A 25,925-nucleotide genomic window follows, 5' to 3' on the forward strand; every position below is an offset into this window, starting at 1 on the left:
AGTTAAGTGACTTGCCCACAGTCACACAGCTGACAAGTGGCAGAGCTGGGATTTGAACTCATGATCTCTGACTCCAAAGCCCATGCTCTTTCCACTGAGCCACGCTGCTTCACTTGTTCATCCCAAGCGCTTAGTACAGTGCTCTGCACATAGTAAGCGCTCAATAAATACTATTGAATGAATGAATTCTAAGCGCTGAGGTAGATACAGGGTAATCAGGTCGTCCCACGTGAGGCTCACAGTTAATCCCCATTTTACAGATGAGGTCACTGAGGCCCAGAGAAGTGAAGTGACTTGCCCACAGTCACACAGCTGACAAGTGGCAGAGCCGGGATTCAAACCCATGACCTCTGACTCCAAAGCCCAGGCTCTTTCCACTGAGCCACGCTGCTTCCCCTAAGTTCCCTGCAGGGCTCACGAGGGCCAGGGTTAGGAACTGTCACAGGGGGTGAGGGTGGAGTGGAGAAAAATGTGTCTGGGGGTTGGGAGGGGCGTGCAGGAAGATGTCCCTCAGAAAAGTCGGTGTGAGAAAGAGAGAGAGCGGGAAAATGTGCTGGAGAAAAGTGGGTGTCTGAGAGGGAGAGCAGGAAAGCGTGCTGGAGAAAAGTGGGTGTGAGAGGGAACAGGAAAGGGTGCTGGAGAAAAGTGTGAGTAAGGAAAAGTGTTAGAAAAGTGTGTGTGTGTGTGTGCAGAGGAGTGTTAGACAAAAGTGTGTGAGGGCGTGCACGGAAAAGTGTTGGAGAAAGGTGTGTGAGTGTGTCATCAGGAAAATCCTGGAGAAAAGTGTGTAGGTGTGATATCGGGAAAGCGTGCTGGCAAACAGTGTGTGTGAGTGCAGAAGAGTGTTGGAAAAGCGCGTGCGCGCGCAGAAGAGTGTTAGGGAAAAGCGTGTGAGGGTGTGCTCAGGAAAGCCCTGGAGAAAAGTGTGTATGGGTATGATCGGGAAAGTGTGCTGGAAAAAAGTGTATGTGTGTGAGAGATCGGGCAAGCCTTCCTGGCGGGGCACGGAACTAAATGGCCTAGAGTGTATGTAGGCTAAAAGATCCCTGGCCCTCAGGGAGTTGAAAATCCATTCATTCCATCGTATTTATTGAGCGCTTACTGGGTGCAGAGCACCGTACTGAGCGCTTGGCAAGTACAAATCGCCAACAGATAGTGACCGTCCCTACCCAACAACGGGGAGGCCCAGAAAGTACTTTAGAAACGGGAGGAAGAAGTGCTCAACGGGGACAGGGTGTAAAGCGCCGCGGCCAGGAGTGCCCGGAGAAGTAGCGACTGCCAAACGGGAAAGGGCCGAGGGCCGACGGCGTCCGGGGGAGGCGGTCCATCGACTTACACTGCGGTTCTTCAGGGGGGAATGAAAAATCCCCAGCCGCTCGCCCGGGCCAAAGGAATGCTTTGTTACAGGCGAGGTTTTGTTCCAAGGGAGGAACCAAATCTCCAGGGATTTTCTGGAATCGGGACAGTCCGTGACCCAAACGTAGAGATGATTGAAGCCGAGGTAGGCTTTGGGGCGCCTCAGCGCCCCACCCTCCAATCTGGGTACCGGCGGAGAGCGCGTAAGTGTACATTTTAATGATTCGGTATAAATTATTTCCAGAACGAGGCACTTAATGAGGATTCCAGCACCGTGGCTTCAACCGTTCTTCCCTCCTCATTGAAATGCACCTCCTGCCCTCTTCCCTCCTCTGTTACGTTAATGATATTCGTGAATGTAAATGAGCTTGGGATCCAGGGAGGAGGAGGAGCAAGGGAGGGGGAGGAAGAGGAGGAGGCCGCCATTTGCAAGGCCAGAATGCTGTCCATTTCAGCTGACCGAGCTGCTCTCCCACCGCCCCGCTCCGCAGAGCGAGGATAGGATCATCGTAATAATTAATAGCAGTAATAACTGCGGTGCATCTGAAGCGCTTACTGTGTGCCGGTCGCCGTGCTAAGCGCCGGGGCGGGTGCAAGCGAAGCGGGGTGGACACGGTCCTCGCCCCACGTGGGGGCTCACAGTCTTCATCCCCGTTTTGCAGATGAGGTCACTGAGGCCCGGAGAAGTGAAGCGACCCGACCGAGGCGCCACAGCCGGTGGGTGACGGAGCTGGGACTTGAACCCGAGACTCCCGACTCCCAAACGCACACTCCCCCTCTAGACTGTTGCCTACCCCCTCTGGACTGTCAGCCCATTGGGGGCAGGGAATGGGTCCGTTTATCGTTCTACTGTCCTCCCCCAAGCGCTTACTACAGTGCTTGGCACACAGTCGGCGCTCGATAAATACGACAGAAAGCCGGAACGAAGGGGTCCTGAACGGAACTCCCCATCTTCCCGCCCAAAGCCCGTCCTCCCCCCGACTTTCTCGTCACCGTAGACGGCGCCGCCATCTTCCCCGTCTCGCCCTTAATCCTGACGCCACCCTCGGCTCACGTCGCCCGGTCGGCGGATTCGGGCCGTCGGCCGATCTTGTCGGCTCCGCCTTCGCAGCCCCTCTACAATCCCCCTTCTCCCTTTCATCCAAACTGCCGGGACGCCGATCCAGACACTCAGCCTGTCCCGCCTCGACTACTGCGACGGCCTCCTCGTCGACCTCCCTGCCTCCCGCTTCGATTAACTACGATTGAATCCGATTGAATCGACTGACCGCGACTGAATGAATCCTTCCTCTCTCTCCCCGCTGCGGGCCTTCCTTCACTCTGCTACCTGGATCATTTTCCTCCAAATACATTCAGTCCCCCGTGCCCCCTCTTCAGGCCCCTCCAGCGGTCGCCCATCCACCTCCGCACCAAACAGCAACTCCTCGCCGTCGACTCTAAGGCCCTCAATCCCCTCGCCCGCTCCTACCTCACCTCGCTCATTCTCCTACTCCGACGCCCGCAAACCTGGCTCCTCCAATGCCAACCTACTCTCCGTCCCCGGATCTCGTCTCTCTGGCCGCCGGCCCCTTGTCCGTGTCCCGGAATTCCCTCCCCTCTCCCCAACTTTCCCCACCTTGAAACCTCTCCCAGATTCACATTTCCCTCAAGAGTCCTTCCTCCACCAAGCCCTCGTTTCCTCTATTTGCCCTCCCCCGCTTCACCTGGGCACCGGTGTCTGACCCCCTTTGATTTCCACCCCACCTCCGCAGAACTTCCGTACCCGGTCATCTGTATTTCATTTTAATGTCCTTCTCCCCCTCGATGTCCCTCCGGTCTTAACTTCTCTGTGCCTCAGTTTCCTCCTCGGTAAAATGGGGATTCACCGCCCGGTGTCCCCGCTTAGATGGGGCCCCGGCGTGGGACAGGCACCGGGTCCGGACTGATCACCTGCGCCCAGTAGGCGCTCGATAAATACGACTGAACGAACGAATGAATCATCTCGTATCTACCCGAGCGCCCGATACACTGGCACAGCGTAGGTGCTTAACGAATACCACAGTTACGATTAGTGGTAATATCAATATCCTCGGGTCGGTGTTATTCTCCAAGCTCCTTATGGGCAAGTATGGGCTCGGGAGGCAGAAGACGCGGGTTCTAATCCCGGCTCCGCCGCTCGTCCGCTGTGTGACCTCGGGCAAGCCACTTTGCTTCTCTGGGCCTCAGTTCCCTCATCTGTAAAACGGGGATGAAGACCGCGAGCCCCCACGTGGGACAACCTGACGACCTCGTATCCACCCCGGCGCTTAGAACGGCGCTCGGCACATAGTAAGCGCTTAACAGATCCCATCGTGGCTACTAGGAATCCTCTCCCAGGAACCGAGTAGCCCCGCACCCCCTTCCCGTGATCGGCATCCCCGACTTCCGCGCCGCCCAGATCGGGGGGCACCGGGGACCCCCGACCCAAAGCCCATCCGCCCAGATTCCTTTCCCTCTGCTTCTCCTCCCCATCGCCCTTACTCCCTCCCTCCGCTCTACTCCCTTCCCCATCCCACAGCGCTTGTGTATAATTATATATATTAATTTATCTTATTAATGATGTGCATTTATCTATGATTCCGTTTATAATAATAATGATAATAATGCTGGTATTTGTTAAGCCCTTACTCTGGGCAGAGCACCGTTCTAAGCGCTGGGGGACATATAGGGTCGTCAGGTTGTCCCCCCGTGAGGCTCCCAGTCTTCATCCCCATTTTCCAGATGAGGTCACCGAGGCCCAGAGAAGTGAAGTCACCCGGCTGCCAAGTGGCAGAGCCGGGATTCGAACCCGTGACCTCCGACTCCCAAGCCCGGGCTCTTTGCACTGAGCCAGGCCGCTTCTCTATTTTGACGGCAGTGATGCCCGTCTCCTTCTTTTGTTTCGTTTTGTTGCCGTCTCCCCCCTTCTAGACCGTGAGCCCGTTGTGGGCGGGGACGGTCTCCATCCGCCGCTGAACTGTCCCTTCCGAGCGCTCGGCCCAGTGCTCCGCACACGGTGAGCGCTCCATCCAGACGATGGAATGAATGAAAGAGCGAACTCCTGGGCTGTGGGGGGGTCCCGGCCGTCCCCGGGCCCCCTCCCCAAGGCTTCCGCAACTGGGAGCCCGGGAGCCCGTCGTCGCCGGGACGGTCCGTGGCCCGACCGTCCGTTCGGAGCGCTCGGCCCGGTGCCGTGCACACGGTGAGCGCTCCATCGAGACGATGGAATGAATGAAAGAGCGAATTCCTGGGCTTTGAGGGTCCCGGCCGTGCCCGGGCCCCCTCCCCAAGGCCTCCGCAACTGGGAGCCCGGGAGCCCGTCGTCGCGCCGGGACGGTCTCTGTCTGTGGCCCGACCGTCCGTTCGGAGCGCTCGGCCCGGTGCCCCGCACACGGTGAGCGCTCCATCCAGACGATGGAATGAATGAAAGAGCGATTTCCTGGGCTTTGAGGGTCCCGGCCGTGCCCGGGCCCCCTCCCCAAGGCCTCCGCAACTGGGAGCCCGGGAGCCCCGTCCGTTCCGAGCGCTTAGCCCGGTGCCGGGCACACGGTGAGCGCTCCATCGAGGTGATGGGACGAATGGGTGCGTTCCCGGGCTTCGGGGGTCCCGGCCATCCGGCGACCCCTGAGCCCGCGGGCCGGGGGGGGGGGGGGGAATCGGGGGCACGGGGGATGTAGGTGACGCACCGGAGCGGAAAAGCCAGAGCCGCCCCCCGCCCGGAGGAGGAGGAGGAGGAGGAGGAGGAGGGGAAGGGGGCGGCACCGGGGGAGGGGCCCGGGGTCCGGGCTGGGGGGGGGGGCGCCAAGAAAGGAAAGAAGATCTGTCGCCCCCCGGCCGGGCTCGGGGGTCCGGACCCACCTCCCCCCCGGCCCGGCCCGGCCCGGCCCGGTCCGTGCGGTGCTGACCGACGCCCGAGGAGCGGCGGGGGCTCCCTCCGGGTGAGTGCGGGACCCCGGCACCCCGGGACCCCGGACCCGGGGTGTGTGGGGGGGAGGGGGGGGGGCCCGCTCTGGTTAATATGCAATGCCCGCCATTAGCATAATTTATATATTTATGACGGAGAGCCAAAAAGGCGGCGGGGGACGGCACCGGGCCCGGGGTGGGGGGGACGGTCCGGAGCCCCCCACCCTCCGGCCGGGTGGCGAGGGGGGGGCCCGCGCCGGCCGCTTCATAAATAGGGAATAAGAAGAGGGATGTCGTTCCCGAAGCATCCCTCGTCTCCTGGGGGGGGGGGGGCGCGGGGTCCCCCGAGCCGCCGACCCGCCATCGCGCCCCCCCCCCCCCCACCCCGTCGCTCCCCGCAACGTCTAAGGCAGGGTCGGGGGCGGCCAGCTCCCCCCCGGACGGAGGCGGGAGTTGGATTCCGAGGCCGACGGGCCCCGGCATCGTTGGGTTGGTGGTTTTTCCCGGGGCCGGCCCCGATCGGGTGCCGGGCGCTGTGCTGAGCGCCGGGCCGGAGAGGAGGTGACGGGGTGGGAACCGCCCATGGCGTTGCTTAATGATAACGTCGGGATTTGGGAAGCGCCTACTCTGCGCGGAGCACCGTTCTGAGCGCCGGGGGAGACGCGGGGTCATCGGGTTGCCCCCCCCCGTGGGGCCCCCGGTCTTCATCCCCGTTCGGCAGACGAGGGAACCGAGGCCCAGAGGAGCCAAGCGACTCGCCCGCGGTCACCGGGCTGAGGAGTGGCGGAGCCGGATTCGCCCCCGTGACCTCCCACTCCCGAGCCACGAGCGATGGCATTTCTCGAGGGCTTACTGGGTGCCCGGCGCTGTTCTGAGCCCTGGGCGGGGATACGGGGTCAACGGGTCGTGGGGGCCCCCGGCCTCCGTCCCCGTTTTCCGGACGGGGTCACCGAGGCCCGGGGAAGTGAAGTGACCCGCCCACGGTCACGCAGCCGGACGGGTGGCGGGGCCGGGATTGGAACCCGTGACCTCTGACCCCCACCCCCGGCCCCGGGCGCTTTCCGCCGGGCCACGCCCGCGGGTCCCGCCTGGGGGTCCCGGTCGTGAGCCCCGTTTTCCGGACGGTGGACGACGGTGACGACGACGGCGACGGCTCGGGATTCTCGTTCTCACGGTACTCGTTGAGCGCCGGGGTCGTCCCGCGTGGGGCTCGCGGTCTTCGCAGAAGGGAGAGCGGGTAGCGGATCCCCCCGTACGGACGAGGAGACTGAGGCCCAGAGAAGCGAAGCCACTCGGCCGAGGTCCCCCGGCGGGCGAGCGGCCCGGCGGGGATCGGAACCCCCGGATCCCGGCCCCGGGGCTCCCTCCACTGGACCGCGCCGCGCTGGAGATCGGAACTCGGCTCTCGGGTTGCCCTTGGTCTCCGACACCCGCCCCTCTCTCCCTCCTTCCCTCCCCGGCGGGCCCCCTGGCCCGCTCGCTCGGCAGAGAAAACCGCGGAGGGCGTCGGCCGTCCGAGGCCGAGGGCTCGAGAAGAATCGTTCGTTAAAATCCGTGGCGTCCGATAGGGCCGGCCGGCGTTTATTGAGCGCTTACTACGTGCCAGGCTCCGGGGCAGATAACCGAGCCGTCGGCTCGGGCCCGGTCCCCGTCTCGCGTCTTCTCTCCGTTTTTACGGGGGGGAAGACCGAGGCCGAGGGCCGGTCATTCATTTATTCGTTCATTCGGTCGTATTTATCGAGCGCTCGCTGGGCGCAGAGCGCCGGACTGGGAAACCCGGCGACCCGTCCGAGGTCTCGCCCAGCAGGCCGGTGACAGAGCCGGGGAAGGAAGCCCGGTGTCCTCGTCTCCCAGCCCTCGTGCCTTTTCTGCCGGGCCTCGCCGCTTCTCCGGCTTGCCGATACGCTGCTGCTGCTGCTGCTGCTGCTGCTGCTGGAAATTTAAGCGCTTACTACGGGCCAGGCGCTGTGCTAAGCCCCGCGGCAGACACGAGATCGTCAGATCCCTCACGGGGACCAACGGGTTACAGCCACCGGATCGAGCTTTTACGCCAAGCGGCGTGGCCTGGTGGGAAGAGGCCGGGCCTGGGACGTCAGAGGACCCGAGTTGGTTCTTTCGTTCATTTGTTCATCCATTCCGACGTATTTCGCGAGCGCTCACTGTGTGCAGAGCCCTGCGCTGAGCGCTTGGCAAGTACAGGGCGGCGACAGATAGAGACCATCCCTAGCCAACCACGGGCTCCCGGTCCAGAGGTGGTCTCTGTTAAGCGCCGACTCCGTGCCAAGCACGGCCCTAAGCGCTGGGGTGGATCCGGGGTGATCGGGTCGTCCCACGCGGGGCTCGCGGTCCGATCCTGATTCCGCCCCTTGCCCGCCGTGCGACCTTGGGCAAGTGACTGAACTTCTCTGGGCCTCGGTCTCCCAAACTGTACGAAGGGGATTAACTACCTCTTCTCCGTCCCGCTTAGGCCGCGGGTCCCGAGTGGGACGGGGGCCGTGTCCGATCCGACAGACTTGGATCTGTGGGATACAGGTTTTTGGGACGCGGCATGGCGTAGCGGGGGCTCTGGTCCCCTTTTTTTAATCCACCAGGCCATCCTCCTTCCCAGCTCCTCTGGTCGAATCAGTTCTCCCTCGAGGCGACTGGCTCGTTGTGGGCAGGGGATGTGTCTATCTCCTCCTCTCCCGGTCGCTTAGTCCAGCGCCTTTAAGCGCTCGGTAAATACGACTTGAATAACCAGACGGTCTCTCCTTCCTCCGACCCTCCCCTCCGCGGGAAGCTCGGGATCGGCGGGCCGGCGGACGGACTTCCGATCCTCTCTTGCTCTCTTTTTTTTTTTTGGAATTTCCTGTTGGAATTTTTTTTTTTCAAAAACAGCTTGCGCATTGGCCTCCATATGTAGCGCTGTCTCATGGCTTCTCGCTCGTCGTGTTTGCAAACCCTGATGAGTTTTCTGTAAATTGAACGGAATCTTCTGGTATATAAAATCTGTCTCGGGGGAGGGAGCCAAGCCAAGCTCGTGGGGCTTGAGGAGGATGAGGGCCTTGGCCTGTCCGGACCCCCTGCCCTCTCGCCTTCAGACGTCGCGGTCGTCCCCCCCCAAGAGGAGGAACCCTAATTCCCATTTTACAGATGAGGAAACTGGGGCCCAAGGAGGATAAATGACGGAGCCTTATGGCATTTGTTAGGTGCATAATATTAATAAAATAACTGTAGCGTTTGTTAAGCGCTTTCTGTGTCCAGACCCGGTCCTGATCGCCATGAGACAGATGAGGAAACTGAGGCACAGAGAAGTGAAGTGACTTGCCAACACAGCAGGCAAATGCGGGAGTTGGGATTAGAATCCGTGACCTTCAGATTCCCGGGCCCGGGCACTCTATCCACCGCCCCGGGCCGCTTACCGGGTGCCGTAACAATAATAATAATGATAATGATAATAATAGTCATAATGATATCTGTGGTAATTGTTAAGTGCTCACTCTGCGCCAGGCCCAGCGTTGAGCGCCGGGGTAGATACGAGCTCATTAGGTCGGATGCAGCCCGTGTCCCACGCGGGGCTCAGAGTCTCCATCCCCATTCGACGGACGAGGGAGCCGAGGGGTCGAGTGACCGGCCCGAGGTCACCCGGCAGCCGCGGGGCGGAGCCGGGCCCCCGCTTCAGCCGAAGAGTTAGACTTCCGCTGCCCGTCGGGCGCTCGCTCCGTACGGTCTCCGAGGTAACGACCGGAGCGTCAGTCAGGACGCTGCTCCCGGCCCGCCTGGGTCTCGCGGTCTACCTTATGCCCGTTTCTCAGATGAGGAAACCGAGGCCCAGAGAGGTTGGGCGACTTGGTCCGGGTCACGGGGCCGGCCCCCCTCAGAACGGAGACAAGAACCCGGTCTCGCTCTTTTTGATTTTTTTTTTTTTTTTTTTTTGACGGTTTGGGTTAGGTACTCACTACGTACCGGGCACTGTACTAAGCGCTGGGGTAGATTTAGGGTTGGACTCAGTCCGTGTCCCACGTGGGGGTGGAGTTTCAGTCGCCCTTTTCTGGCCTAGAGAAGTGACCTGCCCAAGGCCGCACAGCAGGCAAGTGATCGCTGTGGGCGGGGACCGTATCTGCTCACTGTTATAGCGCCCGCCCCCGAGCGTTTAGTACAACGCTCTGCACCCAGCCCAGTGAAGACGATGGACTGACTGACGGGCGGCTGAGCGGGGATTAGAACCCAGGCCCTCTGACTCCCAGTCCCGGGCTCTTTCCACTAAGGAGCGTGGTTTAGTGGAAATAATAACAATGTGGGTATCTGTTAAGCGCCCCACTACGGGCCGAGCACCGTTCTAAGCGCTGGGGCAGCTACGGGGTCATCGGGTTGTCCCCCGTGAGGCTCCCAGTCTTCACCCCCATTTTACAGATGAGGGAACCGAGGCACAGAGAAGGGAGGCGACTCGCCCGCGGCCACACGGCCGACAAGCGGCGGAGCGGGGATTTGAACCCGCGACCTCTTCCCGCCGAGCCGGGGCTCGGGAGTCGGAGGACGCGGGTTCTAAGCCCGGCTCCTCCACTCGTCTTCCGGGTCAGCTTGGGCAAGCCGCCTCGCTTCCCCGTGCCTCGGTGACCTCATCTGTAGAATGGGGATTGCGGAGTCCCTGATTACCTCGCGTCCACCCCAGCGCTCAGAACGCTGCTCGGCACGTAAGAGTGAGCGCTTAATAGATGCCAAAATAAGAATGAGCCACGCGGCTCCCGGGCCGGCCCGCTAAGGCCCTGGTGGGTAGGGGGCCGGGTCCGCCAGGTCCGGCGCGCCGCCGGCTCCCGAGCGCTTGGGCCGGTGCTCGGTAGAGCCGCCGACGGATCGACGGGGGCGAGGGGGGCCGCGGTTCTCTGTTCTCTCCCTCCATCGGCGTTTCGCTTTCCTCTCCTCCGCAGGAAGCCGCGGGTGGGTGGGGCCGCCTCCCCGCCTGCCCCCTCCCCGGCCTGTGGTCATGGATCCCGGGGCCGGGCCTCCGCCCGCGCCTCAGCCTCCCCTGACGACCGTCAACGAGCAGGTAAGGCCGTCCCTTGGTCCGGAGGGCGAGAGGGAGCCGGCGGGAGGACGGCGGTCGGCGGGCGACGCCCCGGCGGGGCCCCACTTACCCTCCGGTCCCCTTCGCCGTCCTCCCCCGCGAGGCCTCAGAGGTGCCTCCTCCTCCCCGTCCCGCCTCGAGTCCTCTCCGGCTCCGCGGAGAACCCGAGGCGGGGGGGGGGGGGGGGGCGCCGGTCCCGGGTCCCCCGGAGGACGGGTCGGGGCCGCCCCGGGCTGCAGCCGTCCCGTGTCCCGGCCCTCGCAGGTCATCGTGATGTCCAGCCACGAGACCATCCGCGTGCTGGAGGTGGGAGTGGACGCGGCCCCGCCGGCGGAAGACCGAGGGAAGGGCCGACCGGGCTCCTCCGGCAGCGCCGGCGAACCGGCCGGGGACGCGGCCCGCCGGGCCCCCGCGGCCCCCGCGGCGGCGGCCGGTGAGCGGCCCTCGGCGGCGGGCGGGAGGAGGAGGGAGGCTCCCGGGGCGGGACGATCACCGCGCGGCGCGGCTCGGCGGGAAGAGCCCGGGCCCGGGAGTCGGAGGTCATGGGTTCGATTCCCGGCTCTGCCACTCGTCAGCTGGGCGACCGTGGGCGAGTCACTTCTCGGGGCCTCAGGGACCTCATCCGGAAAATGGGGATGAAGACCGGGAGCCTCACGTGGGACCACCTGATGACCCCGGATCTCTCCCAGCGCTTAGAACTGTGCTCTGCACATAGTAAGCGCTTAACAAATACCAACTTCATTATTATTACCTTTCGGCTCCTCGGGGGGCCCCCAGCCCCGAGTCCCTCCCGGTCAGCCTCGGTCTCCCCGCCTCAACCGGGCTCTGCCTGACCCCTGCTCTTCCCGGCCCTTTCCCGGGGCTGAGCGGGGCAAGAGGAGAAGAGAACGGTGCCCGAGGCGTAATAAGCGCTTAACAGATATCACCGTTACCGTTATTCCCCAACGGGCTGGGCTAATTCCCGTGACGTTTCGGGAATCAGTCCAGAACTCCCGTCCGGGCCGGTCGTTCGTCCGTATTCCTAACGCTGGTACTCGTTAAGCGCTCAACTACGTGCCGAGCGCCGTTCTAAGCGCCGGGGCGGACGCGGGGGTCATCGGCTCGTCCCTCGTGAGACTTCATCCCCGTTTTCCAGATGAGGGCACGGAGGCACCGAGAAGCGAAGCGACTCGCCCGAGGTCGCACGGCTGACAGGCGGCGGAGCCGGGCTTAGAACCCACGACCCCCGACTCCTGAATCCGGGCGCTTTCCCCTGAGGAGTGGGCGCTTACTGTGTGCAGAGCACTGAACTAAGCTCCGGGGAGGGGACGGTACGACAGTATAACAGACACGGGTCCCCCGCTCGCGGTGAGCCGACAGTCTAGAGGGGGGGAGAGGCATTAATAGAAATAAATAAATCGATTACCGAGATGCACGTAATTACAGCTATCCCTGGACCACCGTTAGCATTTAGAGAAGCGGCACGGCACAGCGGAAAGGGCCCGGGAGTCGGAGGTCACGGGTTCCGATCCCGGCTCCGCCGCCTGTCTGCTGGGTGACCTTGGGCGGGTCACCTCGCTTGGCTGGGCCTCGGTGGCCTCATCTGGAAAGTGGGGATCGAGACCGTGAGCCCCACGGGGGACGGCGATTGGGTCCCACCTGATTTGCCCGAATCGACGGCTCAGCCCGTCTCGCGTGGCTCGGGGGAAGGAGGCCGGGCCCGGGAGTCCGCGGTCATGGGTTCGAATCCGGGCCCTGCCGCTTGTCAGCTGGGTGACCGCGGGCGAGTCGCTTCACTTCTCCGGGCCTCGGTCACCTCGGCTGGGAAGTGGGGATGAAGCCTGGGAGCCTCACGTGGGACAACCCGATGACCCTGGATCTCCCCCAGCGCTCGGAACGGTGCTCTGCACGTAGTAAGCGCTTCGCAGATACCAACGTTATTATTATTTTTAGGCCCGCCTCCGGGCACGGGGGCTCAGGTGGATGACTTTGACGCCCATCCCCTCCGCCGGGGTCAGGCCGGACCTCTGCCCCCTGAGGAACCTCCGCCCGAACCTTAGACGGTCCGAAAGAGCGCCCGACCGGGCCTCCACAGTCACCGCCCGCACGCTCGCTACGCTCCGGGCACCGTACTAAACTGGGGCCGGCGGGACCAACCGGGGCAGTCACAGAAGCAACGAGGCTGGTGGTTAAACAGTAACGCTGGTATTCGTCAAGCGCTCACTACGGGCCAGGCACCGTTCCGAGCGCTGGGGGGTGGGGGGGGGGATACGAGGTGATCGGGTTGTCCCACGTGGGGCTCACGGACCTAATCCCCGTTTTACAGACGAGGTCACTGAGGCACAGAGAAGTTGACGGACTCGCCCCCAGTCACACAGCTGACGAGCGGAGCCCGGGCCTGGGAGTCGGAGCGCTTGCCTGCCGTGCGCGACTGCGGCCAGGTCCCTTGACCTCGCCGCGCCTCGGTTTCCTCAGCTAGAAAATGGGGATTCACTGCCGGCCTTAGAGTCCTCCCGCGGTCCGTAGGGGACCGCGAGCCCCATATGGGTCAGGGACCGTACGCCTACCTCGGCGCTTGAGAGAGTGGGGGGGGGGGGGTTTAATGGTATTTCTTCGGCGCTCACTACGTCCCAGGCGCCGTACTAAGCACTGGGCTAGATACGGACTGATCGGTCACTCGTCCCACATGGGGCTCCCAGTCCCAATCCCCACTTCCCAGGGGACGGAAGCGCTGCGGAGAGGAGGGTGGAAAGAGCGGGTGGACGCGGTCCCTGCCCGCGACGAGCTCGCGGGGACGAGAACGATGACAGTGACGACGATAGGCCCCTCGGCCCTGAACGTCCCGGCCTTCCCCTCCCCGCCTCGCTCACAGACCGACTCTTCCGTCTCCTCAGCGCTGTCGGCCCCCTGCGTCGTGAAGTCTCTGTCGGGGCCGGCGCCCGGCCCCCTTGCCGCCGCCACCTTCAGCCAAGCGCCAAGCCAACCCCAGGTCCCTCAGACCCTGACACCCCTGAACGTGCAAGCCGCCCCCCAGGTAAGGCCCGCCCGGGAACGGGGGCCGGGGTGGGGGACGGCGCGGCGGGACGGTCGGCCCACACGCCACCGGGCGGGGGGCCGGGGCGGGAAAGGGGGTCTTGGGGCGTCGTCCCCAGCTGGGGTCCGGGAGGAACGGCGGGGGAGCCCCGAGGGAGACGCCCCCTCCCCTACTTGATGGCCTGCCGCTAGGCCGGCCCCTCGTCCCCCCTCCCCGGGCCCGGGCCGCGCCCCGGGAGAGCCTAGCGGGCAGAGCTCCGCACCCGGGACGTGGGGGTCGGAGCGGCCGCGGGCCCTTCTCCCAGTGCCGTGGGCCCCGGCTCCTTCTCCGAATGCCCCGGGGCCACCGGCTTCAGCCCAGAGGACCGTGAATCCCGACTGGATTCGCGCCGGGGCAGAACGGGCGGGGGGGGGGTCGGTGCCAGGCCCGGTTAAGAATCCTCATCCCGACATTTGTTAAGCGCTTACTAGTTCCAGGCACTGTACTGAGCGCTGGGACGGGTACGAGCGCATCGGGTCGGAGGCGGTCCCCGTCCCCCGACGGGGCTCCCGGTCTCCATCCCCGTTTTACAGACGAGGTCACCGAGGCCCAGAGAAGCGAAGGCCGCTAAGGCGATGGGCGGCGGCCGAGCGGCGAATCGGCGGTATTCGCCGAGCGCCTACTGTCTGCAGGTGACCGTACTAAGCGCTTGGGAGAGGACAGCGGGACGGAGTCGGCAGACACGATCCATCCCCGCCCACGGGGAGCTTACGGTCTACGGGGGACCGCAGGCCCCAGCCACTCCCGGGGCGAGGGCCCGGCGTCCCCCCCGTTGAGCCGCCGGCCTTTCGGGCCTGAGGTGTCACCGTGGGCAGGGAGCGTGGCTGCCGACTCCGTCATAGCCAAGCGCTTAGTACCGTGCTCTGCGCCCAGAAAGCACTCGATCAGTATCACGGATCGATCGATCCATCGATCGATCGGGGATTTCTGGGCAGGGCCCCTTTGGAAGCGGCCGCAACCCTCTGTGGCTCCCGCGACCTTATTCCGTTCAGTTGGGCGCGGGGCACCGTGCTGAGCGCTTGGGAGAGGACCCCACAATAATAATATTAATCATAATGTTGGTATTTGTTAAGCGCTTACTCTGTGCAGAGCACTGTTCTGAGCGCCGGGGTAGACGCAAGGGAATCAGGTTGCCCCCCGTGGGGCTCACGGTCTTAATCCCCATTTTACAGAGGAGGGAACTGAGGCACAGAGAAGTGAAGTGACTTGCCCACGGTCACCCAGCTGACAGGTGGCAGGGCTGGGTTTCGAACCCATGACCTCGGACTCAGACACCTCCCCTGCCCGCAGCGAGCTGACAGTCTTACGTCGGTCAGTCAGGCATCGTATTCATTAATAATAATAATAATAATAATGATGTTGGCATTTGTTAAGCGCTTACTATGTGCAGAGCACCGTTCTAAGCGCCGGGGGAGAGTCAGGGTCATCAGGTCGTCCCACGGGAGGCTCCCAGTTCATCCCCCTTTTCCAGATGCGTTAACAGAGGCCCAGAGAAGTGAAGCGACTCGCCCACGGTCACCCAGCTGACAAGTGGCAGAGCCGGGATTCGAGCCCGTGACCTCCGACTCCCAAGCCCGGGCTCTTGCCACCGAGCCACGTTAAGCGCTCACCTTGTGCCAAGCACCGTTCTCAGCACCGGGGTAGATCCAAGGCAATCGGGTTGCCCCGCGTGGGGCTCACAGTCCCCGTCTTCCAGATGAGGTCACCGAGGCCCAGAGAAGCGAAGCGACTTGCCCGAGGCCCCGCGGCAGACAGGTGGCGGAGGCGGGATTAGAACCCACGCCCTCTGACTCCCAAGCCCCGGCTCTTGCCACTGAGCCACGCCGCTTCTCTATTTATCGGGCACCGGGTGACGACGATGGCGTCCGTTAAGCGCTTCCTCTGGGTCAGGCGCCGTTCTAAGCGCCTGGGAGAGAACAGGAGAACGACAAACGGACGCATTCCCTACCCTCGACGGGCTTACGGTCGTTCGCTGAGGTGGACTCCGAGAGGGCCAACGTGGCTCCCAAAATGGGCTCCCGGCCCCGAGACGGGGCGAGGCCGAATCCCTCTCGACCCCTCAGGCGCCTCTTAGGACTTATCGGGCTCCTCCTGTGTGCAGAGCACCGGACTAAACACTTAGGAGAGTAGTAATAATAATAGGGTGGTATCCGTCAAGCGCTTACTGCGTGCCGAGCGCCGCTCAGAGCGCCGGAGTAGATTCAGGGTCATCAGGCTGGCCCACGTGGGGCTCCCAGTCTTCGTCCCCGTTTCACAGAGGAGGCCACCGAAGGCCAGAGAAGTTAAGCGACCTGCCCAAGGCCACCCGGCTGACAGGCGGCGGAGCCGGGATTAGAACCCACGACCTCCGGCTCCCCAGCCCGGCCTCCTGCCGCCAAGCCGCGCTGCTCCGTGCGGCGTAACTGAGTCGGCGGACGCATCCCCCCCCCCCCCCGCCCCCGTCCCTCCGTTTCGATCGATCGACAGTATTCACTGAGCGCTCGCTGCGTGCGGAGCCCCGGGCTAAACGCCCGAGAGAGCCCGGGAGACACGTTCCCTGCCCGCGGGAAGCTGCCGGTCTAGAAGGGGAGCCGGGTGGCAATAGATACGTGGACGTAAACGCCGTGGAGCCGACCAAACCAACCAGGCGCGAGGCCAACGCAGGTGTGGGAGGACAGGAAATGAGGGCTTAGTCAGGGAAGGCCTCTCGGAGGAGGTGCCATTTTAATGAGGCTGCGAGCTCGGGGGGGGGGGGGGGGGGGGGGGTCGCGTTTCCCTCGGAGGCGTGAGGAGGATCGGGCTCGCCAGGAGATTTTGATTCATTTAAAAGTCCTCCCCGGCCCCCCGGCCCCGGGCCCTGTTTCCCCCGAGCCCTCCCGTCTCCCACGATCTTTATTCGTTCGGTAGCATTTATCGAGCGCGTACTACGCGCAGAGCACTGGACTGAGCGCTCGGAACGGACGACTCGGCACCAGATAGAGACCGTCCCCGCCCGACGACGGGCTCGCGGTCTGATCGGGGGCAGACGGACGGACGGAAGCAAGACGACATCATCACGCTAAATAGAATCGAGGGGATGGACGCCTCATCGGCCAAATTAATGATAAAAATATAGACAGGTGAACACGGGGCCGAGGGGAGGCGGAAAGGGGGCTTGGCTTAGGGATCCTCAGAACGCCCCTCCCGTGAAGGTCAGGGACGCCCCCACCCCGGGCTGCAGACTCACCGTGGGGCAGGGAACGTGTCCGTTTATTGTCGTAGCCCACCCTCCCAAGCGCTTAGTACAGTGCTCTGCCCACAGTGAGCGCCCAATAGATAGAAGTGAGTGAATGAATGAATGAATGAAGGGCCTCTGGGCGTCGCGTTGATTTTTTTTTTCTTTTTCTTTTTCTTTCTTTTTTTCTTTTCTTTTCTTTCCTTTTTTTTTTTTTTTTTTTTTTTTGAAATCTCGTTTACTCTTGCAGGTCTTGACTCAGGAAAACTTAGCCACAGTTCTGACAGGAGTTATGGTTCCGGCAGGGGCAGTTACTCAACCTCTTCTTATCCCCATCAGTGTTGCAGGTCAAGTGGCCAGTCAGCAGGGGCTGGCCGTGTGGACAATCCCTACCGCAACAGTGGCTGCCCTGCCGGGACTGACCGCCGCGTCCCCCACCGCGGGGATTTTCAAACCGCCTTTAGCCGGGCTGCAAGGTAACGGCCCCTCCCGCCGCGGCCCCCGTCCGTCCGTCCCCCCCACCCCCCGCCCCCCCGACCGGACCCCCCCGCTCCTCCCGCCGCCCCGGAGAGCGCGTCGTCCCGCCCCGGGCGACGGGGGCCGTCCTCGGAGGCCCCGGCCGCCCCGTCCGAGCACCTCCCGGAAGAGGGACGGGAGGAAGGCGTGGACGTCCGGTTCCGGGTCCGGTCGCGGCGGGGCTTGGAGAGGGGGGGGGTCGCCCGGGCCGGCCGCGCCGCCCTCCCCGCCACGCCCGCCGCTCTGGAGGCCCGCGACGTCTGAGGGTCCCCGTCTCTGCCTTCCTCGTAGCGGCCGCCATCCTCAACACGGCCCTCCCGGGGCCCGTGCAGGCCGTGGCCCCGGCCCCCGCGGCGCCCCCGGCCCCCCCGGCGCCCCCGGCCGTGCAGCCGCGGCCCCCGGCCCAGCCCCAGACGCTGTTCCAGCCCCAGACGCCCGCCATCCTGCCGCAGCCGGCCGCCGCCCCCAAGCCGGCGGACGCCCCCACGCACATCGCCGTCCAGCCGGCCGGGTTCGCGTTCAACCCGGGAATCGTAAGCAGCCCTCCCCGCCCCCGCCCCGCCCCCCGGGGGCCTGGGGGCGCCCGGCGGAGGGTGGGGGGCCGCGCCCCCCCGGGACTGGGGCATCCGCTCCGAGAGGTTTGACGGGACGTCGCTCTCGGGATCCGTCGATCCATCGATGGGTGGGGTCTACGGAGCCTTCGCTGTGGGCCGGGAGGGGACGGCAAAGTCGGTAGACCCGTTCCCTGCCCGCAGTGAGCCGACGGTCCCGGCGGGGAGCCCGCCGGGCCGGCCGGAGCACCGCCCCCCCCCCGGAGGGGCCGCGGGACGGGGCGTCTACCGGCGTTCCCGTCTCATCCTCGGTCCCGTTAAGCCCCCACGGGATGCCCCGCTGCCCGGCTGCGACTCTCCCCGGCCCCAGGGAGGACCCCGTCGGCCCGGTCTTCCTCACTCCCTCGCCCGCCTTCTGTTCCCCGTGCCCCCCGGCAGATCGGTGCTGCCTCCCTGGGGGGTCAGACCCAGATCCTGGGCTCGCTGACCACGACGCCGGTCATCGCCAACGCCATCCCCAGCGTGCAAGGCATCACGGGGCAGATCCTCACCAACACGCAGGGCCAGGCAAGTGCCCGGCCCGGGGGAGAGGCCGGCGGGTCCCGCCCTCTGCGGGGAGACAGACCCCGGGGGGCCGGTACCGGGGTCCGACCCCCTTCACCGGGGTGGGGGTGGCCGGCCGGGGCTATTCCCAGAAGGAAGGAGGGGCGGGGCGACCGGGGATCGGTGGGACCCCGCGCGACGCCCCGGGGTCGGGCCGGAGCCGGGGTTCGGTTCCGTCCCGCGCTGGGGAAGCACGGGAGACGCAGCCCGGCCCCCGGGGCTCCCAGCCGGAGGGCCGGATTCCCGGCGTAGCCGCGCCTTCCGGTCCCCCCGAGGACCGAGCCGAGAAGGCCCCCTTTCCCGCGGGCCGCCCGCTGCGGGTCGAGGCGGGGGAGGTCGCCCACCCTGAGCCCCACGGCCCCCTCCCTCCCCCAGGTGATCGGGACCCTCCCGTGGGTGGTGAACTCAGCCGGCATCGCCGCGGCGACCCCGGCCCCGAACCTGCAGGTGCAGGCGGTGACCCCCCAGCTGCTACTCAACGCCCAGGGCCAGGTGATCGCCACCCTGGCCAGCAGCCCCCTCCCGCCCGCCGCCGTCCGGAAGCCCAGCACCCCGGAGCCCCCGGTCAAGAGCGAGGTGAGGACGGGGTGGGGGGCGGGCCCGGGGCCGGCCGGCGCGGCCCCTCCGTCTCTCGGTGGGCCGGGAGACGGCTCTCCCCTCGCCCTCGCCCGGCGTCCCGTCCGCCTGGCGCCGGCCACCCGGAGATCTCCGGCCGGGCCACCTGGTCCCCGCCTCACCGGCCGGGCCGGGCCATTTTACGTAAAGGACCCACCCCCCGGCCCCGGGGACCGCGCCCGTCTGTCATCTGTCTCTGTCGTTTGGGGATGACGCCAGCCCCAGTCAATCGAGACATTTATTGAGCGTTTTATTAAAAAAAAAAAAAAAAGGTATTCATTAAGCCCTTACCGTGGGTCAAGCACACTTCTGAGCGCTGGGGTTAAGCCAGTCAGGTGGGACACGGTCCTGGCCCCACACGGGGCTCACAGCCGGAGGGAGAACGGGGATCGAATCCCCGTTTTGCAGACGAGGGGAGCGAGGGAGGGAAAAGCAGAGCCGCTTGCCCAAAGTCACACCGCAGACAAGTGGCGGAACCGGGATCGGAACCCAGGTCCTCTGGCTCCCGGGCCCATTTTTTATCCACCAGGCCGCGCTCCTTCCCGCCGCTCTGTACCAACCGCTTGGGAGAGTAAGACGCAATAGTAGGTCGGCCCCATCCTGCCCCCGGGGAGCTTACAGTCCGGTGACCACCTACATCCCCCCCCCCCCCCCCGGGGTGAGGCTGCGGGACGGAGGGGGGACGGAGAAGGCTTCGCCCCTGTCCACGACGAGCTTAGAGTCTAGAGGGGGAGACGGACATGAATAGAAATGAATGACGGATACGGACCGGAGTGGCGCGGGGCCGGGAGAGGGGATGGATGAAGGGAGCGAGTCAGGGCGAAGCGGAAGGGGGTGGGAGAAGAGGCAAGGAGGGCTCAGTCGGGGAAGGCTTCCGGGAGGAGATGGGCCTCCATTAAGGCTTTGAAGCGGGGGGGAGAGTCGGTGTGCGGCCCGACCCTGGCCGTCCGTCCCGAGTGGCCGTCGGCCACTCGGGACGGACCGGCCCCGCGATTCCAAGCCCCCTCCCCTGCGAGTCGGGGGACGGGGCGGCAATGGCCGCCCGCCGGCTCAGTGGAAAGAGCCCGGGCTTGGGAGTCAGACGCCATGGGTTCGAATCCCGGCCCCGCCGCTCGTCAGCTGCGTGCCTGCGGGCGAGTCGCTTCACGTCTCTGTGCCTCGGTTACCTCGTCTGTAAAGTGGGGATGAAGACCGGGAGCCACACGTGGGACAGCCTGATGACCCCGTATCCACCCCGGCGCTTAGAACGGTGCTCTGCACAGAGTAAGCGCTTAACGAATACCAACCATATCACCCTCCCGGCCCTCCGCGGGCGGGTGACCGTTCCGCCTCGGAGCGACCGGCCGCCGGCCCTCCCCGGCACGCGGCCGAGGCCCGTCTCGGGACCGGTCTTCTCCGCCCGTAGGCGCAGCCCATCCAGCCGACGCCCGCGCCCCCCCAGCCGGCCGTGCTCGGCGGCGGCCCGGCCCCGGGGCTCAAGCCGGCGGCCTCCGCTCCCGTCCCCGTCGCCTGCTCCGAGACCCCCACCGTCAGCCAGCTGGTGTCTAGTAAGTCGGGGCCGACGGGACGTGGCCCGGCGCGCCGAGCGAGAGAACGCCGGGGGACCCGGGGCCCGGGGAGGACGGTGGCGTCAGCGAGGGAGGTGACCCCCGAACGCCCCCCACCCCAGAGCCCCAGACGCCGACCCTCGACGAGGACGGGATCAACCTGGAGGAGATCCGGGAGTTCGCCAAGAACTTCAAGATCCGGCGGCTGTCCCTCGGCCTCACGCAGACGCAGGTGGGCCAGGCCCTGACGGCCACCGAGGGTCCGGCCTACAGCCAGTCGGCCATCTGCAGGTGAGCGGGGGCGCGGGGGGCAAGAGGGCGGGTCGGAGGGCCAGGTCGGGGGTCGGCCCGCCCCGGCGTCGCCTTTGACCTCCCCTCCCGCCGTGGAGCTTTGGGCTCTGTGGGGGGGTCGCCGACCCCTGGGGTGGACCCATCCCTAAGGAACCCGCCCCCCCCAGGATCAAACCGTCCAGGGGGCGGGGCAGACTGCGCCTTCTCAGAGGGGCGGGGCCCCCTGGACGGTCCAGAAGGGGGCGGGGCCACCTCGACGGTCCACAAGGGGGCGGGGCCGTTCCCCGACGTTCTGAGGGGGGGGCGGGACGGACGGATCACTCTCCGAGGGGCGGGGCCACCTCGGCATTCCAGAAGGAGGGCGGGGCCACCTCGACGTTCCGAAGGGGGCGGGGCCACCTCCCAACGTTCTAAAGGGGGCGGGGCCACCTCCCAACGTCTTTGAAGGGGCGGGGCCACCCCCGACGTTCTAAAGGGGGGAGGGGCGCACCTGGACATTCTGGAAGGGGGCGGGGCCACCTCGACGTTCTAAAGGGGGCGGGGCCATTCCCGACGTTCTAAAGGGGCGGGGCCACCCCCAACGTTCTAAAGGGGGCGGGGGTAAACTGCGCACTCTCAGAGGGGCGGGGCCACCTGAATATTCCGAAGGGGGCGGGGCAGACTGCGCCTTCTCAGAGGGGCGGCCCCCCCCCCCCGCCCCCGGCATCCCCCAAGGGGGCGGGGCCACCTGGGGATTCTAAAGAATCTAGAGCAGCGGCGTGGTCTAGTGGCAAGAGCCCGGGCCTGGGAGTCAGAGGCCGTGGGTTCTAATCCCGCTCCTCCACTCGTCCGCCGCGTGACCTTGGGCAAGACACTTCACTTCTCTGGGCCTCGGTTCCCTCGTCTCTAAAACGGGGATGAAGACTGGGAGTCCCCCGTGGGACAACCCGATGGCCCCGTCTCTACCCCAGCGCTTAGAACAGTGCTCGGCACCTAGTAAGCGCTCAACAAATACCATTATTATTATTACTGCAGTGGGCAGGGCAACCTGAATTTTCTGCGGGGGCGCGTGGGGCAGGGCAACCTGAACTTTAATAATAATAATAATAATGTTGGTATTTGTTAAGCGCTTACTAGGTGCCGAGCACTGTTCTAAGCGCTGGGGTAGACATAGGGGAATCAGGTTGTCCCACATGGGGCTCACAGTCTTAATCCCCATTTGACAGATGAGGGAACTGAGGCACAGAGAAGTTAAGTGACTTGCCCACAGTCACACAGCCAAGTGGCAGAGCTGGGATTCGAACTCATGAGCCCTGACTCCAAAGCCCGTGCTCTTTCCACTGAGCCACGCTGCTTCTCCTTTCTCAAAGGAGAAACTTTCTCAAAGGGATGGGGTAAATTTAGCTTTCTAGGGAGGCGGGGCGATCTGTGCATTCTTGGAGGGCGGGGACCCCCTGAAGATCTTAAAAGTGTCGGGTCAACTGGAGCGTCCTCGGAGGGGTGGAAGAATCCGAAGAGCTCGCCCGAGAATCCCAGCCGTGCAGGAGGGTGGCCTTGGGACCGTGCCCACCGCGTGATCCCGTCCACGCCAGCCCGGCCCTGGCTGGAAGGAGGGTGTCGGGTCCCTGCGGTCCCCGTCCCTCCTCCCTCAGGCGGCCCCGGCCTGAGCCCGCCTCTCCCCCTCTGCCCCCCGGGGGCCCGGGCCCGTCCCCCGGCAGGTTCGAGAAGCTGGACATCACCCCGAAGAGCGCGCAGAAGCTGAAGCCGGTGCTGGAGAAGTGGCTGAACGAGGCGGAGCTGCGCAACCAGGAGGGCCAGCAGAACCTGATGGAGTTCGTGGGCGGGGAGCCCTCCAAGAAGCGCAAGCGCCGCACGTCCTTCACCCCGCAGGCCGTCGAGGCCCTCAACGCCTACTTCGAGAAGAACCCGCTGCCCACGGGCCAGGAGATCACCGAGATCGCCAAGGAGCTCAACTACGACCGCGAGGTCGTCCGCGTCTGGTTCTGCAATCGGCGCCAGACGCTCAAGAACACCAGCAAGCTCAACGTCTTTCAGATCCCCTAGGGAGGATGGGGGGGGGGGTGGGGGAAACCGTGCGTCCCTCCCCCCTCCTCTCCCGCCGTTCCAGCACTTTGTACAGCCCCCCCCCCCCCCCCCCGGGACCCTCCCTCCCACCCCTGCCCCGGTCCGGGGTGGGGGGCGTCGCCGAGAAACGTGTGAGGGAGGGTCAGAGCGGGAGCGGGCGGGAGCCCCGGCCAAGTCTGGCTCTCGCCCCTCTCGTCCCACGCGACCCTCCCCGGGCGTGCGCCCGCGCACCACCCGGGACCCCCGCCCTGCGCGTGTCCTAGCCCCTCTAGTGCTCACGCGCCAACGGCCGACACCGGGTCCCGCCCCCGGGGGGGAGCGGGAAGGGGGTCACTGGCGGGGGGGGCGATTCCTGTTTGGAAAAATCGCCCGCAAACCCCGGGGGGGGGGTGGAGGGACCGGGATCCGTTAGCTCCCGTTCGAGTCGACCCCACCCCGCGCGCGCGCGCTTCCCGTTTCGAAGCTTCCGTCCTCGGCGGCGGGAGCCGCGCGTGGCTCGTCCGCACGACGCCCGCGGGGCCCCGGGAAAGCGGGCCCCTTCCGGCCCCGCGGTCGCCTTACCGGCCCCGTGACCGGGCCCCTGACCACCCCCGCGCCCCACTGCCGGCCCACGGGAGGAGCCCGGGCGGCCCTTCCCCAACACAGACCCTTTCAGGCGGTCGAGCTCCAGCCCCTCGTGTTGTGCCACGGAGGCCTGGGAGCCCAGAAAGTGACTCGGAAGCCCCCGAAGAGGGGTCTTCCCAAGAGGGGGCCGAGGCGGCTCCGTCCCCTCACAGCACAAGCCGCTCCAAGCGAGGACGCGTGGCTGGTGGGGGCAGGAGCCCAACCCTGCTGGAGCAACCCGGCTCCTCCTGCCCCCCGGCCCGGGGTGGCTCCAACCCTGGCCCTCCACGTCTCCGCTTGCTTGGGAGGGAAGGGGGCAGGGTGCGGGGCGGTGGTCACTCGCACCTCCCCCCCGCTCAGCCTGAAGAGGGGATGGGGACCCCCTCCCCCCCCCCCCAAATAAAGAATGCCCCGGGGCGACATTCCTCCCCCAGAGGGATGCAAGACCCCGGCCCTCTTCGTCGCCGAAGGGGCCGCATTCTGGAAGCACCTTCGGGTATTTACCTTCACCCCCAAACTGGTGGTCGGGGGCAGAAAGGGCAGTTGGCCTCCTTTGAGATTTCGCCTCCAGTTTTGAAAGCCCAACGGCCCTCTCGGTAGCCCGGACGGCGAGCCGGGTCCCGCGGCGATATCGGGGATCCCGGAAGAGTGGTCGGGACAGGCTCCGGGAACGGGATGGAGCGATGGGGGGGGGGGGGGACGTTGGGGGCAGGGCCCAGGGCTGGTTTGGGGGGAGGGGGTCCCTCAAAAGGTGCCCGGAAGTCACCCCCACCACCCCACCGTGTTGCCGTTGCTTCCCGGGCCCCCCGGCCCGCTCCTTGGACGAGGCAGGAGCCTTTAGGTAGTGAGGAGGCCTGGGCTAAGTTTCCCGCTCCGTCTCTTTCCCCCTTTCCCCCCCAGCTCCGTGTTGTACTGGGATCCCGGGGGTGGGGGTGGGGTGAAGCACTTGATGTAGTTGTGTGAAATAAACAGTATTTTTTTCTTTTTTTTTCTTTTTTGTACCTGTCTGCGTGGCGTCGAGTGGCTCCGTGGGAAATAACGGCCGGGCGGCCCCCCCGGCCTCCCCCGGCTTCGAAACCTGGGAAGCAGAGTGTGGCTTAGCGGGTGGAGCCTGGGCCTCAGAGTCAGAAGGACCTGGATTCATTCATTCGATAGTATTTATTGAGCGCTTGCTACTACGGGAAGCAGCGTGGCTCACTGGAAAGAGCACGGGCTTGGGAGTCGGAGGTCGTGGGTTCGAATCCCGGCTCGGCCACTTGTCAGCTGGGTGACTTTGGGCGAGTCACTTGACCTCTCGGTGCCTCAGTGACCTCACCTGTAAAATGGGGATTGAGACTGTGAGCCCCACGGGGGACCACCCGATTCCCCCGTGTCTCCCCCAGCGCTTAGAACAGTGCTCGGCACGTAGTGAGCGCTTAACAAATACCAACATTATTATTATTATTATTATTACGCGCAGAGCACTGGACTAAGCGCTTGGAATGGACGGTTCTAGTCCCCGTTCCGCCACGTGGCTGTTGCGTGACCTTGGGCGAGTTGCATCACTTCTCTGGGCCTCGGTTACCTCGTCTGTAAAATGGGGATTATGCCTGGGAGCCCCATGTGGGACAGGGACCAGATCCAACTTGGATCTCCCTCTGCACTTAGAACAGTGTCTTGCACACAGTGATTAATGAGTACCATTATTATGGGGGGAGTTTGGGGGGGTCTTGGGGGCAGTGGGCCCCTTCCCTACCCCTAAGGAGGTGGGAACTTCATTTTCAGACCCCGTCCCCATGGCAGACTGCCCCTCTGGGCCTCCAGCCCTCGAGGTCAGCTTTCCTCCCGGCCCCTTTGGGGGTGATGCAAGCCAGCCCCCTGCCCACATGCAGCAAGACGGGCAGGGGAGCCAGACCGGATGGAGACGGGGGCGAACCCGGACTGGGGGAGGCCGGGCCCATCTGGCTAAAAGCGATTTGTCCGGGAAGAAACCCGCCGGGCCGGCTCCTGCCGGGGAGGGCAGAGGGGGAGCCGGGTCTGTCTAGCCGAGACCGGCTGGGCCCGGCCCTCGGCGGCCAGCCCGGAGGGGTCAGGTTGACCTTTAGAAAGCAGGCTGGGAAAATCCCTCCGAGCCCCGGCTAAAGGGCTGGGACGAGGAGGAGAAAATTGCCTTTTTGCGCCTTGCCCCCTCCTACCTCACCTCTCCGATTTCCTACTACAGTCCAGCCGGCACGTTTTGCTCCTCTAACACCGACCTACCCACTGGATCGCGATCCTGTCTATCTCGCTGCCGGCCCCTCACCCACCACCTGCCTCTGGCCAGGTCTGCCCTCCCGTTTCGTACCTCAGACGATCACTCTCTCCAGCGTCCGAGCCTTATTGAAAGCACATCTCCAAGATACCTTGCCCGACTAATCCCTCATTTCCTCTTCTCCTGCTCCCTTCTCGCCCTTGCACTCGGATTTAAATCTTTTATTCACCCCTCCCTCAGCCCCACTGTATTTATTTGCATACCGGTATTTTATTTCAATGTCTCCCCTTCTAGGCTGTAAGTTCCTTGCGGGCAGGGAACGTTTCTACCAACTCCCACTGCTTAGTACAGTGCTCTGCA

The 25,925-nt window shown here is 64.9% G+C and overlaps 1 protein-coding gene across 1 annotated transcript; it reads left to right on the plus strand.

The window, feature by feature from the left end:
* Positions 1–6,286: 6,286 nt before the first annotated feature.
* Positions 6,287–22,759, plus strand: POU6F1 (POU class 6 homeobox 1). The gene is made up of 12 exons (XM_039913346.1): positions 6,287–6,430; positions 10,164–10,282; positions 10,565–10,720; positions 11,990–12,005; positions 13,174–13,313; positions 16,796–17,021; positions 17,353–17,594; positions 18,051–18,179; positions 18,591–18,791; positions 20,236–20,377; positions 20,500–20,668; positions 22,366–22,759. Exons 2-12 carry the CDS (start codon positions 10,220–10,222, stop codon positions 22,709–22,711), a joined length of 1,830 nt encoding a protein of 609 aa, XP_039769280.1. The 5' UTR covers positions 6,287–6,430; positions 10,164–10,219; the 3' UTR covers positions 22,712–22,759.
* Positions 22,760–25,925: the final 3,166 nt, after the last annotated feature.

The sequence above is a fragment of the Ornithorhynchus anatinus genome, chromosome 10, assembly GCF_004115215.2.
Source record: "Ornithorhynchus anatinus isolate Pmale09 chromosome 10, mOrnAna1.pri.v4, whole genome shotgun sequence".
NCBI classification, from domain to species: Eukaryota; Metazoa; Chordata; class Mammalia; order Monotremata; family Ornithorhynchidae; genus Ornithorhynchus; species Ornithorhynchus anatinus.

Coding starts and splice junctions, on each gene's coding strand:
- POU6F1 (XM_039913346.1), top strand. CDS start 10,220: ATGGATCCCGGGGCCGGGCCTCCGCCCGCGCCTCAGCCTCCCCTGACG. Junction 10,283..10,564: donor TGACGACCGTCAACGAGCAG/GTAAGGCCGTCC, acceptor CGGCCCTCGCAG/GTCATCGTGATGTCCAGCCA. Junction 17,595..18,050: donor TCGCGTTCAACCCGGGAATC/GTAAGCAGCCCT, acceptor GCCCCCCGGCAG/ATCGGTGCTGCCTCCCTGGG.